General features: G+C 44.3%; 1 protein-coding gene across 1 annotated transcript in view; it reads right to left on the reverse strand.

Annotated features, from left to right (window-relative positions):
• The window catches only part of COL23A1 (collagen type XXIII alpha 1 chain), a 193,004-nt gene that overhangs the window by 47,304 nt on the left and 129,667 nt on the right, over window positions 1–16,033 (reverse strand). Inside the window, 1 exon segment of the mRNA XM_075715024.1 lies at window positions 5,852–5,896. Coding sequence (XP_075571139.1) covers window positions 5,852–5,896 — 45 coding nt within the window.

The following is a 16,033-nucleotide window of genomic DNA, read 5'->3' on the forward strand; positions in this document are numbered from 1 at the left end:
GCTATATTGCCAGGAGTGAACACCTAGTCCCTGAGCCTGCAAGGGCATGGAGATATTTGGAAATGCCAAGAGATTCCTTAAGAGCATGAACAGTTGTGCTAGAGGGAGGTGAAAATAGAAAGTCATTAAAAATAAATGACCCAGATTTCCTGATCGACTAACATTAATGTTCTTTTGTATATCCAAAGACCTAGCAGGTCATGATGGTATCATCCCCAGCAGTACACAAACATATGGGAAATGACAGGTCACAGTCATTTATTTCCAAGTATTTTTGCAGCTTGGGAATTTTGGGATAAGCTACCATTTCTTTTTAATCTAGAAATCATTTATCATCCAAGCTTTCCTGTCATGACAGGAGAGAGCACTGCCAGGAGGGGTAAACAAAACCAGCCAGACCTTTCCAACAGGCCAGGAAGAGTCAGAGGAGACTTTGATGCTGCCCTTAATGGGCGAAGGACCTGGGCCCAAGGTAGCACACACACATCTGCAGCTACCCAAAGATGTAAAAAAATGATAATTTTAAAAAATGTACATATACATACACATAAATATCTATATAAAAACATATGTATGCGTATTTATACGCACACAATATATATACACATACACACAGAGTTATTAATCCAGGATGCTATAAGGGGAGTAACTAAGTCATGGGCAACAAGAAAGGAGGACAACTGCTACAGTCGTAAGAAGTCACGGAGGTCGGCTCTACATCAATCTGAAAACGAGTATTTGTCACTGCCTGTTGACCTTAATAATTCCTATCCGTGTCTCAGTGCTGGTGCGCACAGGGAATACGCTCTCCTAGCAAAGAGGCTCATTACTGAGAGCAAATGTGGAATAGATTAGATTTTTTCCTGAAGTTCAGTTATAGCCAAAGTAGTCCTCAGGTACAGGGCTGTATGTATGCAACTCATCATGAGAAATGCAGGGAGCAATGAAAAGCCCTGAATAAATACAAAGTTCTGCATGATTTACCCACATTCACGCACGCACACACATGCTTACTGAATAACAACAACTGTATATTTACATTTGTCCACACAATCGCACGGCCAAGGGGTTTGAAAGGGTGTTAATGTGTAAAATATGGGGTTTAAGTACATGTAGGGCTGGGAGAGAAATAATGTTTCCCTGCACAGAAATTGCTTTGCTTTTGTTCCTTAAAAAGAGCTTTAGATTCTTCCCTGTTCTAAATAAGGATATTTCTGTAAACAGAATAGCTGTAAGAAAAAAAAAAAAAGTTTGAATCAAAACTTTGTTAGAAGTTCAACTTAAAGAAACAGTTGTGGCATAATGTAAACTTGGAAACAAAAAGTCATGGGGGGGTGGGGCAGAAGACCGTTTTATCCCATTTCAACAATTTCAAAACATTTTCTCTACAAGTTTTTTTGAAATTGAAAAATTTTGTAATCAAAAATTTTACTGCCAGAAACAGCAATTTTGCCAAATCAACATTTTTCAATGAAATAACACTTCATCAAAAAATACCCTTCCGGGCCTACCTGTAAGGGCAATTTTGTGCCTAAAATGGCCAACGCTTGTTCCCTTCTGCTGAAAGTGTGCACAGCTGATGCAAACAGGCACCACCCAACGCCGCAGCGATCAGCTTTGTGTGTTTACGTCCACAGCCAGCTCTTGCTTCATGTGAGGAGAGCAGAGACATACTCAGAGACTTCCCAAACTTAACATTTCAAGCGTATTTTCTCCTGTTTTTTCTTGAGGGACTTTGAGGTTCAGATCAGTTTTTGGATCAATCTCCAAGCCAGGAGAAGAAAGCAGCATGCCGTTATGAGACACGTGAGCGTCATCTCCCACCATCTAGTTGTACAAAGACTTTGAACCAGTATTTAAACCAACTAAATTCCCAAATCCTGGATCAGATTCATCCATCCTTCAGGAACACCCCGGTATGGATCGATCTTTACAAAAATAAACGTAAAGCCCCGGAATGGCTGCACAGCCATACCCCATCCCGCTCACGTAGCACCAGCTGGCAGCAAGAGGGGAAGCAAAACCTCCCAGGTCCCCTGCTAAAATCCATGTTATTTCACAAACGCTCACTACAACAGTTGAACAGCATCCTCAGTGGGACATATCACGTTAAAAAAATAAGCTAACATGACATTAAACATGATTTTGCCTTTGGCATGGGAAGGGAACTGTATCGGAGACGTGTAAGCTGGCTGTCAGGACCAACCACAACAGCTAGTGCTGCAAAACTTTCCTTCCACCTCCCACTCGGAGAAGGCTGCAAATCCCACGTAAGGCTGTATTAAAATGTGTTTTTCTTTTTATACACCAACTGTTTCCAGTGGGTGGGTGCACGTGGGTCTTCAAGGCTGTGCTTGCTTTCTAGCCGTGCAAGAAACCGCTGATGCTCGTGTGCGGGGAATAAGCACGATGGGATTTGCGCGTTGGTCGTGGCAGGACGGGATGGAGCTCGGGAGACGCTGGAGTGGAGGTGGGTGCAGGCATGGCCACGCTGGGGGACAGCTGAAGGGCCACGTTGGGAAGGACACCTCCCCAAGGAGGCTGCTGCTGTGAGCTTCCTGGCCTCGTGGTAGCAACAGCAGAATAAATTGGTTTTTAAAAGTAACCTCTTCAGCACTGGTAGCACTCAAGCGGCTGTCGCTGCACGACTCCATCCCTGGGACCAGTTCTAGGACGCACGTGCCACTCCCTGGCCGCAGCCACGGAGGCGATTCCCGCGGGGCCAGACGACAGCAAGAGTACATGAAATGGGTCAGATGGAGCCGTTCGACTCGATCGCTCCGTGGTTTGTTTAGCTGGGCTGACAGCAGCAGAAACGCTCCCCCCGCACCTGGTCTTTGTGCTCGAGGTCAGGGAAGAGATGGCAGCGGGGATGACCGTGCCGCCACGGGAAGCTCGAGCCCTCCCCGGAGATGCAAAGCAGGAGGGAAGGCTGGGGTTCAGCACGGCCCCCGCTGCCCGCCGGCTCCCCGGGCGGGGGGAAATGTTGCATTTATGCTTCTCTACAACCCAACACGCTAAGCCAAGCCCGGAGGCAGGGCCCCGGCAGGACCCACTGCCTGCCCTCGGCAGCTTCCCGGCGGGAAATCGGGCGGCAGCAATGGTGGTTCACCCCCGCATTTTGGCAAGTACTTTTTGAAGCACGTGCAGCCAGGCTTGCCACCTCCAAATGGTCTAAATAGTTAATTTTTTTCCTAGAAACAGTTTAAAATGAATCTTTTATGGTATCCTGTCTTTCTATGGTAGAGAGCAGTTGTCTCGGCATGCTTTCAGGATGATGAATTCTTAGTTTAGAGAAACAGAGCTGTTGGATTATTATTTTTTTTTTAATTATATGAATCCATCATGGCAAAAGAAAAAAAAAAAAGTAAAATTCAGTCTTGGTTTAAATCAACAAGAGGGTGCAACTGAAAAGGGACAGAATGATCTCTTAAAAGTTTCCCTGCTTCTTTCTAAAAATTAGAAAAAGTTTTTCAACATAACCATTTCAACAATTGCCAGAAAAAACGTTCCCCTTGGCAGGGCTGAGACCAGCGCTGAGCATTCTGGCTTTACAACAGCATTTGTCTGGAGGCTGTAAAGCTGTAACCACACAGGGTCCCCGGGGATGGACACTATCATGCTACGCAAACAAAGTTTTATTCACGTTTATCAGCTGTAGCAAAGGAACAAGGACCTGGTTTATGTGTGGTCAGGTTCTCAAACAAATATAGAAATATATATTCAAGCTATCTATGAAAACAAACATCTGGCAGCTGGGCCAAAACCAATATACAGAGGGACGTCTGCTCTCTGCTTTTCTGTCTGCAGTACAGGGGAGCAATCCGCGGGGACTGCATTGCATTGAACGGATTTCGGCGGTGTGCCCCACCGAGGGCGTGCGTGCGTTTGCGTGCGCACGGGCGTCTGCTGCCACTGCCCTTCTGCTCCAGAGGCAGAAATCCATTCCAGCATCCACGCCATCGCACGCCCTATGGATCTCCCTTCCCCAGTGGTATCTCACTGTCCTCGATTTTCCTCCACAGTCTCAGAAAAATTCAAAAAAGATCATACGTTGTTATTAATGACTGACCTTTTTCTTTTTTATTTTATAATGCTTGTTTTCCTGCGGGTCCTGCATTGATTCCCTGGCAGCTTTCCGCTGCGTCAGAGGGATGCTCAAGTGGTGCTTGCGGACGCACCGCAGCATGAGAACAAACGTCATTTTCCAGAAGTTCTTGCATGAAACAGGGAGAAATGGAGTGAAGGGCAAGGGCATGCTCAAGCTCAGCGCTATCTCCCAAATTTTTGTATGGGCTAGACACACACCTTGGACAACGTTTACCTAAATGCTTACATATAAAACCCAAATTCATTGGCTGACCTCACCAGCTGCCCGTGGTTGAATGCTGTGCCCCACTAAGGGCTTTAAGGAGCACAGTGATATTTAAAAAACAACAAACAAAAAAAAGAATCAAAGCTACCTGGTGGCTATTCCTACAGCCCAGCTGCTGGGAAAATGGGGTTTAATAAAGCCGGCTGGGATCCATCACCACCCCCATGAGTGCAGTATCCACTCCTTGGCCATGAGTAATCCCTGTTGCTTCAGGAGCAAAAATATCTCAGAAAACACACAACGCACCATGAAATACCATCGATGGAAGAGAGAAGGGAAATGCCTGTCTGCCTTCCATGGAGATCAGTCCATGGCCCACAGCACAAACCCCTGATTTCCTTTCCCCAGAGTTAAAAAAAATTGTTTAAAATATTGATGATCAGAAAATTACACTGCCCTTTTTGAAAACGCAGCTGTGTATTTGCTATAGCAACGGGCAGCACAGAACAGCCTCCTCGCTACATAAAAATCAACCTGGTCCCCATTAATTCACTCAGCATTCAAGGACCTAAGAGCTGAGGCGTGTAAAATTTCATCTGCTGCTTTCCGACATGCAGAGGCAGTTGCAAACTGTGTGGCTTTCTAGGTACATCCCTGTCTGACTGTTTTTCTTAGAAAGAGCAATGCCAACCCCGTCCCTCCCCTCTCCAACAGCACTTCAGACCTAACAGCGTAATGTAAACAGCACTTTTCCCCAGCTGGAACAGGGTCAGTGCTTTCCCATTTCACAAGACGGGGGAAAAAAAAAAAAAAAAATTTAAACCAAAACCCACTAGATACCAAAACGACAGGGCCATATAATTAAAGTAAACAGTTAGCTAAAATAAAAAATTCCCAGTGAGGCTGGTCTGTCGTTTCACCCAGTCCAAGGGTGCGCCAAGCACTCGGGGGACGTGCCCGATGCCGGTGGCTGAGGTTTGGCTATCCCCGACCCCAAAATGCAGACAGCATCCATCACACGTGCAGGACTGGCAGGCAACGTATAGACACGTCCACAGGCAGGGAAGAAGCCAGTGCCCACCTCCCACCTAGCACGGCTGCGGGGTTTCCATGTTTTTGTGCTAATCCACAGTCCCGCTTCACTGCTGGATGGGATAATAATGGCCCTGAATGCTGCAAGGGAGAAACGGGAGGACTGATAAAATATGCAACGTCAGTGGGTGTTGTGAGGTTTTGGTCATTTATTTGTTTTTTCTGGGGTGTTTTGGGGTTTTGTGGTTTTTTTTGTTTTGTTGTTTTTTGGGTTTGGGGGAATGGGTGGTTGTTTATTTGTTTGGTTTTTTGGGGGTGTGTGTGGTTGGTTTATTTTTTGTTTTTTAGAAAAACCTTCATATCCCAGCACGCAGGCATGCGGGAAGCCCCTGTTCCACAGCCCATTCGATGAAGGTGACCTGCACCGTTCTTGAAAGGTTCCCCTCCAGCCCAGTGACGCCCGCAGGGTGCCCACCGATGCCACTGGGGAAAGGCGATGCTTACCGGGTTCTCCGCGCCGGCCGGGCTTCCCCCGCCTCCCCGGAGGGCCTGCGGAAAGCAGAGAGCAGATGGTTAGCAACGCCCCGCGGGCAGCGGCTTCAGGAGGGGACCCGCCACGTGTCCTTCCCTGCAGATCCAGACCGCCTCGTGTCTTCCCCCCTTTCCCAACTACCAAGAAAATAGTAGGCTGCACATCTTAAATACTGCTTTTTTCACAAAACATATAATTTCGGTGAATCATAGAATCATAGAATCGTTTAGGTGGGAAAAAGCCAAGGCTGGGCTCCAAGACAAGCTGGTTTTGAAGTTTTTGATGTTGCCCATGTAGTAGAGGCCTTCAATGCTCCAAAATTCTGGAAAAGACTTTGCAGAGCGGCTGGCAGTTCTGCGCAGTCTGTGCACGCTGCACATGGCTGTTACAGTCTTGCAAATCACAATATTTAAAGTATTAAAACGAGGAACAGAAACCTTTTGCTACTAATCGTTATTGAGTCAGAAGAATGTCCCGCGTGGATTGCTAAAACAGCCTAGATCTGATCATATGGCCACAGTTCCAGGCCCAGGTTTCAGATGTAAAACACTTGCTTGTTGTCTTACCCTTCTGGGTAGCCATGGCTAAATAAAATACCACAAATGACAAAACACCCTCAAGCAAAAAAAAAAAAAAAAAAAAAAAGCACTTAAACAGTAGACACTGATGCAAAACACTGCTCTGGCACGCGTTGAGCATCCAGCTCCCCGACGCAGCTGCAATGCCGCGTCCTTCGTGCTGTTAGCTGACGCGTTGCAGCCGCTGCGCTGCAGCAAGGCTTCCCTGCCTGGGAGCTGGCAGCAGCCACGCTCCCGCAACACTTGCGTTGCCAAATGGGGACAAAAAGTCACTTTTTGTAGCCTTCTGCAGCAGGTCAGCCGGCTCCGGAGGAGCATTTGCTGGGTGACAGCAATGTTAACAACGAAAAGCAAGACCTCACTTTTCACCTGTGAGACTACACTGCTCCCTCTCCTTCCTGCCGCTTTTTTTTAGGTTTAAGGGAAAATGACAATAAACAAAGATCACTAAATATTTCTGCCCTCCTATCAAGATTTCCTTCTGCATAAACATCTCTGTGCCCAAACGTGTAATTGCATCTCCAGCCACAGCCTGGAGTTTTTCTCTTCAAAGTTAGGATAAACTGTACAGTGCTCCCTCTCCCCAGCCCATCTGCACGTCTCCTGCAGACGCCCCGGCCCTCGCAGGTGGGCTGCGGCAGGAGCTCCAAGCCCCACGCGCTCCTTTCACCATGGGGACGGGCAGCCACGGGGACGGGCAACCACGGGGGGTTACCGTGCAAGGGCTTGGTAGAAAAAGTCTGTCGGATCTCCCAAAGCAACTTGCTCACAATTTTTTTTGGGGGGGGAGTGGGGAGGGGAGAAGAAACAAAAGAAAAAAAGAAAGAAAAAAAAAAAAAAAGAGACATCTTTTCCAGCCTCCTTAATTCTTGAAATCACGCAGATGATTATGCCACATTAAACCCAGGAGGAACGTTTACTCCCTCCAGGCTGAAGTCAAGCTGCTCTGGAGGGGAACCACGACTGATGAAGCACCTTTTCCAACACCAGAGACCGGAGGTGACCGAGCGATTAAAGCTCATCTGCCTGTACCACGCTCATGGCTAATTGTGGTGGTCTGACCCCTGGGCAGAGCCTGAGCCTCGGGAGGCTGCAGCCTCCCCGTGCACCCACCGCTCCCCTGGGGTGCGGGGGACTGCTTTAAACACCAGCCTTGCTTAATCCTTCCGTGCCTTTTGCTAGACTCCTCCTGGATGCATTTATAATCTAGGGCGACTCGGTAATGATTTTACTTTACCTCTTCTGCTAGCAGTGATGAGAAAGCCCGGGGTTTCTTAGGGAGGAGGAAATGGCCTAATGGAGCTGTAGGAGAGGGAGGCCAAGTTTTTAAACGAGTGACTAATGAGTTGGTAGCGATGCTTTTAGGCAATTTAGAGGAGGGCTGATATTGAAGGGCGAATGCACAGAGCTCCCACATAAAGCTCGGGTTGGAGCCTTTCAACTGAGAATGGGAGAATCCTGCAAGAAGATTCTGTTTAAAAAGAAATTTAATACTGGTTTTTGTTTTTTTTTTTTTTTAAATTTAAGGGATTTCTTAATACTTCATGCCAAAAGGGAAAAATTTCATGTTGCCTACACTGGAACAGGCTGCCCAGAGAGGTGGTAGATGCCCCATCCCTGGAAACATTCAAGGTCAGGTTGGATAGAGCTCTGAGCAACCTGATCTAGCTGAAGATGTCCCTGCTCATTGCAGGGGGGTTGGACTAGATGATCTTTAAAGTCCCCTTCCAACCCAAATCATGATTCTGTGATCCTGTAACTCTTTCCATACAGTCTTCAAGGAAACCTGTAAGATGGGTGCAGCACATGGAATTACAAGTATGGCATGCTTGTGGCAACCGTGAGACAAACCAAGGTTGGGGGGGGCGGGAGGAAATCCATCCTTGTCTGTTTTACTTGCTGTTTTTACCTGAAAGCAATTTGGTTTAAAAAAAAAAGTGTAGTATTTTGGAAACAACATCTAGAATCCTGCTGCCATTCAGTAGGTGAATATGGAAACATCTGAGGAGAGAAAATTTCAGTGGTGATTAAAAGAAGAACATCACACCCAGTATCCACTTTAGGCAAGACTTGCAAGTCGCAATCCTGTGATGCAGATGTGAGCGAGCGGAAGGACAGAGACCGCCTGACTCCCCACATCGAGAAGACAGCATGCACGAGTAACCCAGGAGTCGTTAACACCATCTGCAACCTCGTCCTATGCAGACGTGACTAAGTCCATTGTCTGCACAATTGGAAATTATTATTTTACCAATTTCTAGCCTATGCTGGGGGGGTCAGCTTTGGATACCGCTAAAAGAGCTGGGCACAAAGTGAATCCATATTACACCTCTTGTTTCCAACCCCTTTAAGAGACTACAAAAGAAATTAAGGAGGCCTGGGAATTTGTTTGAAGATAAATGTTCACTGTAAACTGTTACCTAATGACTCCATCTCCTAAGACCTTGCAGTTTGATGCTTGTTCAATATAATTAAGATTTATGTTGCATTAACGTCAATTGGGTAATAGCTGAGCCTTTTCTTCTAATTGTGCCAGCTCCACTGTATCCGTTCTGGGAGTTCTTTATTTACATTGTTATAAAAGACAGTTTTGGAGAGGAGAATGAATACAAAGCATAAACCAGTCTATTTTTAAACAACTTGTCACATTCAAGCTGAACAGCCTTAATCCAGGGTATAATATGCGATTTCTGACAACACGGTAAGCTTTCCAGTGAGATAACAGATTTAGCAACCCAAAGACAAAGGAAGAGAATGAAATATATTGCTATTTGGAAGCATTACGAGGAAAAGCTGATGGGTGCATCTAAAGAATAGCTACTCAGATACAAGGTAAAAAGTTCACAATAAATAGACTCAGTTGACTTAACTGTTCTACTGGCTAGCAGCCACTTCTGTCATCTACTGTGGGCGAGTAAATGAAATATTAAAAATCAACATCACTTAATAGTTCACGTAAAATATTGTTAAAAGCCAAAACCACGTACTTGTTTACAGAGCAGTAAATTACCCGTTAGAACTAATTTACCCATCGCAAGTTGGGTAACTGCAAATCAGGCTGCGCAATGAACTCCACAATCCATCAATAGCAGGAAAACAGGTCTATGGCACTATGTGTGCTTAATGTCTTTTTACCCCTTGTAATTAAATCAAATCTGGTCCTTGACCCATGTTCCCAGGCTTGGGAGGCTATATTGCTGCCTCCTGTCTGTCCCTTCAGCTTGATGGGCAAATTACTGCCTGCCTTACTGTTGGGCATAAGGTGGTAAATCAATGTTCATCAAGAATAAGGTGAGTTTAAAATGCCAGCAAGAAAAAGAGCCACAGCCAGCAAAACCTCACTGATGCGGGAAGATAGCTGATGCTTTTTAAATGTTATGCCAATGAAGCAATTTGTACCCAAGAACTTGTGGCACCAGGCTGGTGCTATCTTTTCACTTACACTTCTCCTACACATCACCCTTTTCAACTGAGAACATAGACACAGACATATTAACCATAAATCTGTGCCCATCTCTTTCTTCAAGCCATATGCTGCTGGGGCTCTCGGGGACTTTTTTGGGGGTATGTTGATACAAAGATGTAGTTGGGAACAACATTGAAGTAAAAACCTTGGCCAAGTGAAATGAAGACCTATCTTACTGGGTATCTTTAAATCAGAGGATTTCTTTTCCCTCGCAAGCATAGCACAGTGAGCTGATGATGTTGTAACCTCTTAATCACAACTGCCAAGCTTACTTTTAGGGCCTTATTTTCTAGATGAACTCATATCTAGCTCATCATGCTCTAACATGGGATTAGGTTTTACACCATTTTGGAGGGTCCACCTACTCACGTGCTTAATTTTCTTAAATCATTTGCGGGGGGTTTGGGGGTTTTTTTATTTGTTTGTTTTTTGGGTTTTTGAGAGCTTGAAATGGTTTTGATTCTGTTTGCCCTTCTTCCCTTTTGGCATTTTTCAAGTTGCCTTCAATACATCGGTGTTTTTTCAGTTAAAAATGAGTCAACCAGAAGAACAGCTTGAACAAATTGGTTGGTTCAGCCACTCGCAGAAAAGTGGATTATTTTTTTTTTTTTCATATGGCTTCACTTAGAAGGAAGGAGAACTTTGCGGCAGCGTACCGCGGGGTCTGGTATTGAGCACGAGGAAACCGCAGCCCCGGTTTAGCTGGCTGTTCCCGCACAAAGGCCAATTTACTTTCTTGTTCCCTGGGGAAAAGGTTTATGGTTCATGTGCAGAAGTCAGATTCTGCGATGCTTGCTCAGCTGATACTCATCAGGTATTTAAGTCAGTCTGCGGGCTCTGAGACCGCAGATCTAAGATTAAACAGTTTTGGGTCACAACACTTTGCGTGAACCTTTTTGGCTTCGGATTCCAATGGACCCAAAGATTCAAAGCAAATACCAGGCGCAGATTGGAAACATGCAGCACCTACAGTCCACAGAAGTTTTCCAAATAAAACAAAAAAATAATATCTAGATTCATTTCAAATTTGGCCCAAGCGCCCCAAAAACTCTCTGAAATCCTGGGCTGTTTTATGTTAGTAGAAAAGCCACCCAGAAAGCAACCTCTGGTTACTAGCTGAGGAAAGCTCCTTCCAGTTGCATACGTGATCCAGTTGCTTTCAAGATACAGAACAACCAACAAATTGTTTTCCTTCTTATACCTCCACGCAGCCTTTCTGAGCAAGGATACACACAAGCATCCTTCTTCCAATGTGTCAGGGAGCTGTGCTCAACCTTGCGAAGAAAGCTCCTGCTCCAGGAACCAAACTTGAATATTGCTGTTGTTATTGGAATAATAAAGGGGCAACATTTAAGGTATGTTTTGGCTAAAGCACCTCAGGACCTCAGCACTAAAGGTTTACAGCCACAAACTCTCCTTCACCTACAGCTGAGCTAAAAGGAGGGATATCCAGCGAGAGGACGGGATATGGCACACAGCTGGGGGGGCACAGTCTTAAACCATCCCGACAAGATGCAGCAGCGCAAATCCGAGTCCCAACTCTAACGTCAGCACTGACGAAACCTGCACACAGGGTATATTAGCTCAAGATGACACAACGTTTCAACGCCAGAGACAAATTTAGGGTGTTTAAGTGTTTTTCTTAATTGTAGCCAACCGAGGATCCTCTTCCCCTGGGTGGATGCTTGTTGCAAAAGGAAAAAAAAAAAAATATTCAAGCTCTTTCAAAGAGTGAAATGGTATATACACACATGCTGAAACCAAAGCGCTGATTATGCTCCATGTGAAACAACTGAGATGGTGCCGCTCGCTCAGTACTCTGGATTTCCCCCCCAACACCCTTAAATATTTTTTTCTTTTTTTCTTTTTTTCCCCGACACCCAGAGACAGTTTCTTCAAACAGTCAAGTGCATACAACTCTTTTGTTTAGTCACCAGGGCACGAAGATAAACTGAATTTGAGATATAAATTAAGAAGTGACTGGAATAAAGCCACAACTGCACTTACATCAAACATGGGATTTTTTCCCTCTTGTTATGGCTGGTCTTACTCAGGCTATTTCCAGATAATACGCTGGCACAGCTGCAGCACAGCACTGGGCAGGAGCCGATGCATGCACTATACCCCCCTCTATTTTTAAAACAAAAGGATGCATATTTTGGCAGCTGTGGGGGCTGCTATATACAAGGTAGAAAGGTTTTCATGGCAGATTTCAGTTTTCCACATCTGCACCGAGACAGCTGCTTCAGTACGAGTCCTGGACAGAGACAGTAACTTTGAAAGTCTTTCAGAAAGTAAGTGTCTATGCACAAACACGTACACGTATTCGGTTTCATGTTTCTTTATGAGAACAGTGACCATCTCTCTGTATTGCACCCATATGCTCCTACACGCTTAAAACACCTAGAAAGGTTAAAAAAAACCATAAGCAAGTCACAGTCTCTTCTTTTCAGAGACTTACTGGTTAGGCAAGTCAGGCACAGTTTTCTCAAAGTGAATCTGGACAATGAACACAGACTCCTTTTTCTGCTACAGGTACAAGCTAGAAAACCACGTAGTGATGGAGCTGGGAAACAGAAGTGATGCCAAACTCACACTGGAGTCCTCTGATAGCTTTTGACTGAAATTCATCACCCTTAGAGTATCTTCAGCACTAGGTAACTTAAAGCATCACTGCCTGGAACAGACGAGCAAACAGATAGCCTCAAGGTCTGCTTTCTCAGAAAGCATTCGTAAATTAGGCGTTTTCCAGCTCAAATAACTGCTAACACAAAGCCACCTCCGGGAAGAAGCAAGAAGTCATCAGCAACCAAGTTGCACAGAGTTATTCAGTAGATGGAGATAAGCATTGCTCTACTTGAGTCACTAAATTTGCCCCATGAAACACCAGCCTGTTTACAAACACAAGCAGCACATGCACATATTGGGAGTGCCTCTATAGCATGAGGTAGTTGTGTATTTCTTGCAGAAATAAGATAATTTTCATTTTCCAAGAACTGCAAGACACTTCTGTAAGGTAAGCAAGATAATGAAGCACTTATTGCTTCCTTTGGTTTTCAGTTACAATCTCACATTTAAACAAGTTTGACATGTTGGATTACAAAATCTCTCGTGAAACATTCAGATCTGACACAAAGTACTTGGGTTTTGATGAATTGCATTTTTGGAGCATGGAAGTACTCAAAGCTAATGCATATTATCTACAATCAGCATTAGCCATTCCAGAGCCAGGATCCCACACCAAAAAAAAAAAAAATAATAATAAAAAAAAAAAATTCTTTGTCATTTTCAATGTTATTCAGTATGCAAAAATCGCAAGAGAAGAGAAACCAGCAAGTCAAGATTTTGAGAGCAGCTGAATAATGTGGTTTCTTGTATGTGCAGAAAAGATCCCAGTAACTATAGAGAAGTGTATACATTAGAGACTTTAAGCAAACAATCACATACTTTGTATTTAAATATTATTCTTACACGAACACATTTGCAGACATAGTCTACGTTTAATGCCCATTTTGGCAGGATTTTGCACCTTCGTTGTTTCTCAGCTTCCTAAAAAGGAGAGCTCAAGCTGCCATGTGCAAACCATAAAGCATCTGAGGGATGGGGCCAAGCCCATCCTAAGAGCAAGCCCACAGCGATCATGCTAGTATCACCAACAGATTTCGCTTCCATGTTACAAATCAAGTTTAACATAAAAATCAAAGTTTTCCTGTTTCAAAACTCATCCAACACTGCACTATTATATGTCACAATTTCAGCATCTTTTTTAAAAAAAAAAAAGCTGTTAAATTCTTCCTCCTGTGGTCTTCAAAAGAAACATTTTTCTTCTGTTTAATCCTCTCCTCCCCTCTCCCCCCCCCCCCAAGCTTTCTGCATGCGGAAGGCATTTTCTCCACCTTTTTAAAAACTACCTTGTTTTCTACACATTGCCCCACAAGCAACATCATCTTTATAGAGAGAGAAGATCAGGAATAGCCTATCAAACAAATATGAAGTCAGCTTCTGGAGCTGTTTCTATTTCCATTATCTGCATTAACCCTGGACCAGGGCTCCACAACGCCATATGCTTCAAAAGACAGAGCAAAAGCACATCTTAGCAAAACAAAACCCACACAGCAAAATCCCTTCTGCATGGGATATATATGGGGAGAAAGTGCCACAGCTAGGAATATTTTCTTTGAGACGATGGTACCAGCAAACTACCGCCAGCACACGCGTGTCCCAGCAGATGCTGCAGATCAAGGGAAACCAGAGAATACAACATCAGGGATTTAAGTTTTGCTCGGAACTGACTACAACAGTCATTTGGTATTTGTGTGCTCCCGGCCAAGTTCAGCATAAACAAACAACAACAACTGGTTTTGAAAACCTAATGGTATTATGTTGGTTTAGCTTCCAAAAAGCCTGCAGTCTCCAGTAAGGCAATCAGGCAATGAGCCTGAAATTTAAGGCTATACAAACCAAAAAATTAATCATATCATTTTATCACAATGACAGCAGTGTCACACAAATAAATGTTTATAAACTATGGATATTAACAAGTTTGGCTGTTTCAAAATAATTTTACCCAATATAAAATATCCAGTGAAACTACCACGCTGCCTTCAACAGAGTTAAGTGGTGGAAGATGGACACAGGTGATCCTTTCTCCCAAACACCCCAAATGAAATTGATGTGTGAATTCATACTGTCCTCTATTATCCAACAAGAAGTTCACCTAGGAAAGCAGACCATCTGCAAGCAGCCAGTTGCTGACACAAGAAAAAAAAAAAAAGAGAAAGTAAAAGTCCTATCACGCATACAGGGTGACCCTTCTAATGGCATAGCATTAATGGGGCTCCTCGAGCAGGGCTGGGGCAAACCGCTTGAGGACACCGCGTCTCACCCACCACCCAGCACCACGTGGGATCTAGAAGCACGAACGTGGGCAGTTATCTCTGAAGCCAGGCAACCACAGCTGATGGTTTCAGGAGAGGATTCTGAGATGAACTACGTTGCAGCACAGACTAGGACATTACGTGATTACTGACTGCGTGTTACTCAATTTACTGTTTGTGCCAGTCATAACACACGCAAGATAAATGATCTTTTTGACAATGTCATTTAAAGGAGACATGATTCAGCCATCAGGAACTCCACTCTCTCAGTAAACGTGTCAGTGGAACAATGCTGGGAGAGGTACCCTGAGCAATGCTGCTAAAATGCCACTCAGCCCACAGGAAAGGGCTATTATTAACATTGCAGAGATTGGGATTTGTCTGAAGACAGTGGCAACAGATTCAAAACGATACTGTTCACTGCTAGGAAAACATCATCTAACTGGCCATTGGTGGGATGGAAGAGCAACCAGAAGAAACACAGGTAACAGCACCAAGTGAATTGAGTGGATGACTTAACATATTCAGGGGACAGACCAGGTGACTTCAGGGATTTTTCCCATTTTATTTGCACACAAATTTTTACACTGTGCTTATCACATCGATGCACCTAAACTCTTAAAAAAGCTCAATAGCAATGCAAACTTCTAAATACAAAACATACATGCTTCAAATGTCCTCATTTTTAGTTTCTATGAAAATAAACAGGTTTTAGAACAAGCATGTAAATCCTCTGTTTTGACTTGTGATGAATAAGGCTGGGGTCACGCTGAGATTTTTCTAGGTACCAGCTAAGGGCAGTCACCATCACGGGAGAGGACATGACATTTCTTGGCCAATGGGGTTTTTGCCTCCCTTCTACTAATACATTGGCAATAAATCTTACAGGAGCTTAATCTCTAACCGTATGCTTACAGCACAATTCAAATTCTCTGGAGATTAAAACCTTTTGTGAAAGGGCAAGTGCACAACAGTGTATTTGAGAGATACAGCCTGTGCCTAACAGGGTTGTAGGAAATACTCTGCCTTTTTCGTAGCTAGGGAAGTTCCCTTCTTGGTAATTTGACTTTCTACTTCCTAAAGTGTGAAAAACATTGGTCTAAGTTTAAACACCACTGAGCCACAACGTTTTTTAGTTATTTTAAACATTCCCTCCATCCTCCCAATAACGTAGAAGTGTGGTTGTATGGAGGAGGAATGGCACAACTGAAAATCAACTGTCCCATGTATACT

The sequence above is a fragment of the Pelecanus crispus genome, chromosome 8, assembly GCF_030463565.1.
Source record: "Pelecanus crispus isolate bPelCri1 chromosome 8, bPelCri1.pri, whole genome shotgun sequence".
In the NCBI taxonomy this organism is placed as follows: domain Eukaryota; kingdom Metazoa; phylum Chordata; class Aves; order Pelecaniformes; family Pelecanidae; genus Pelecanus; species Pelecanus crispus.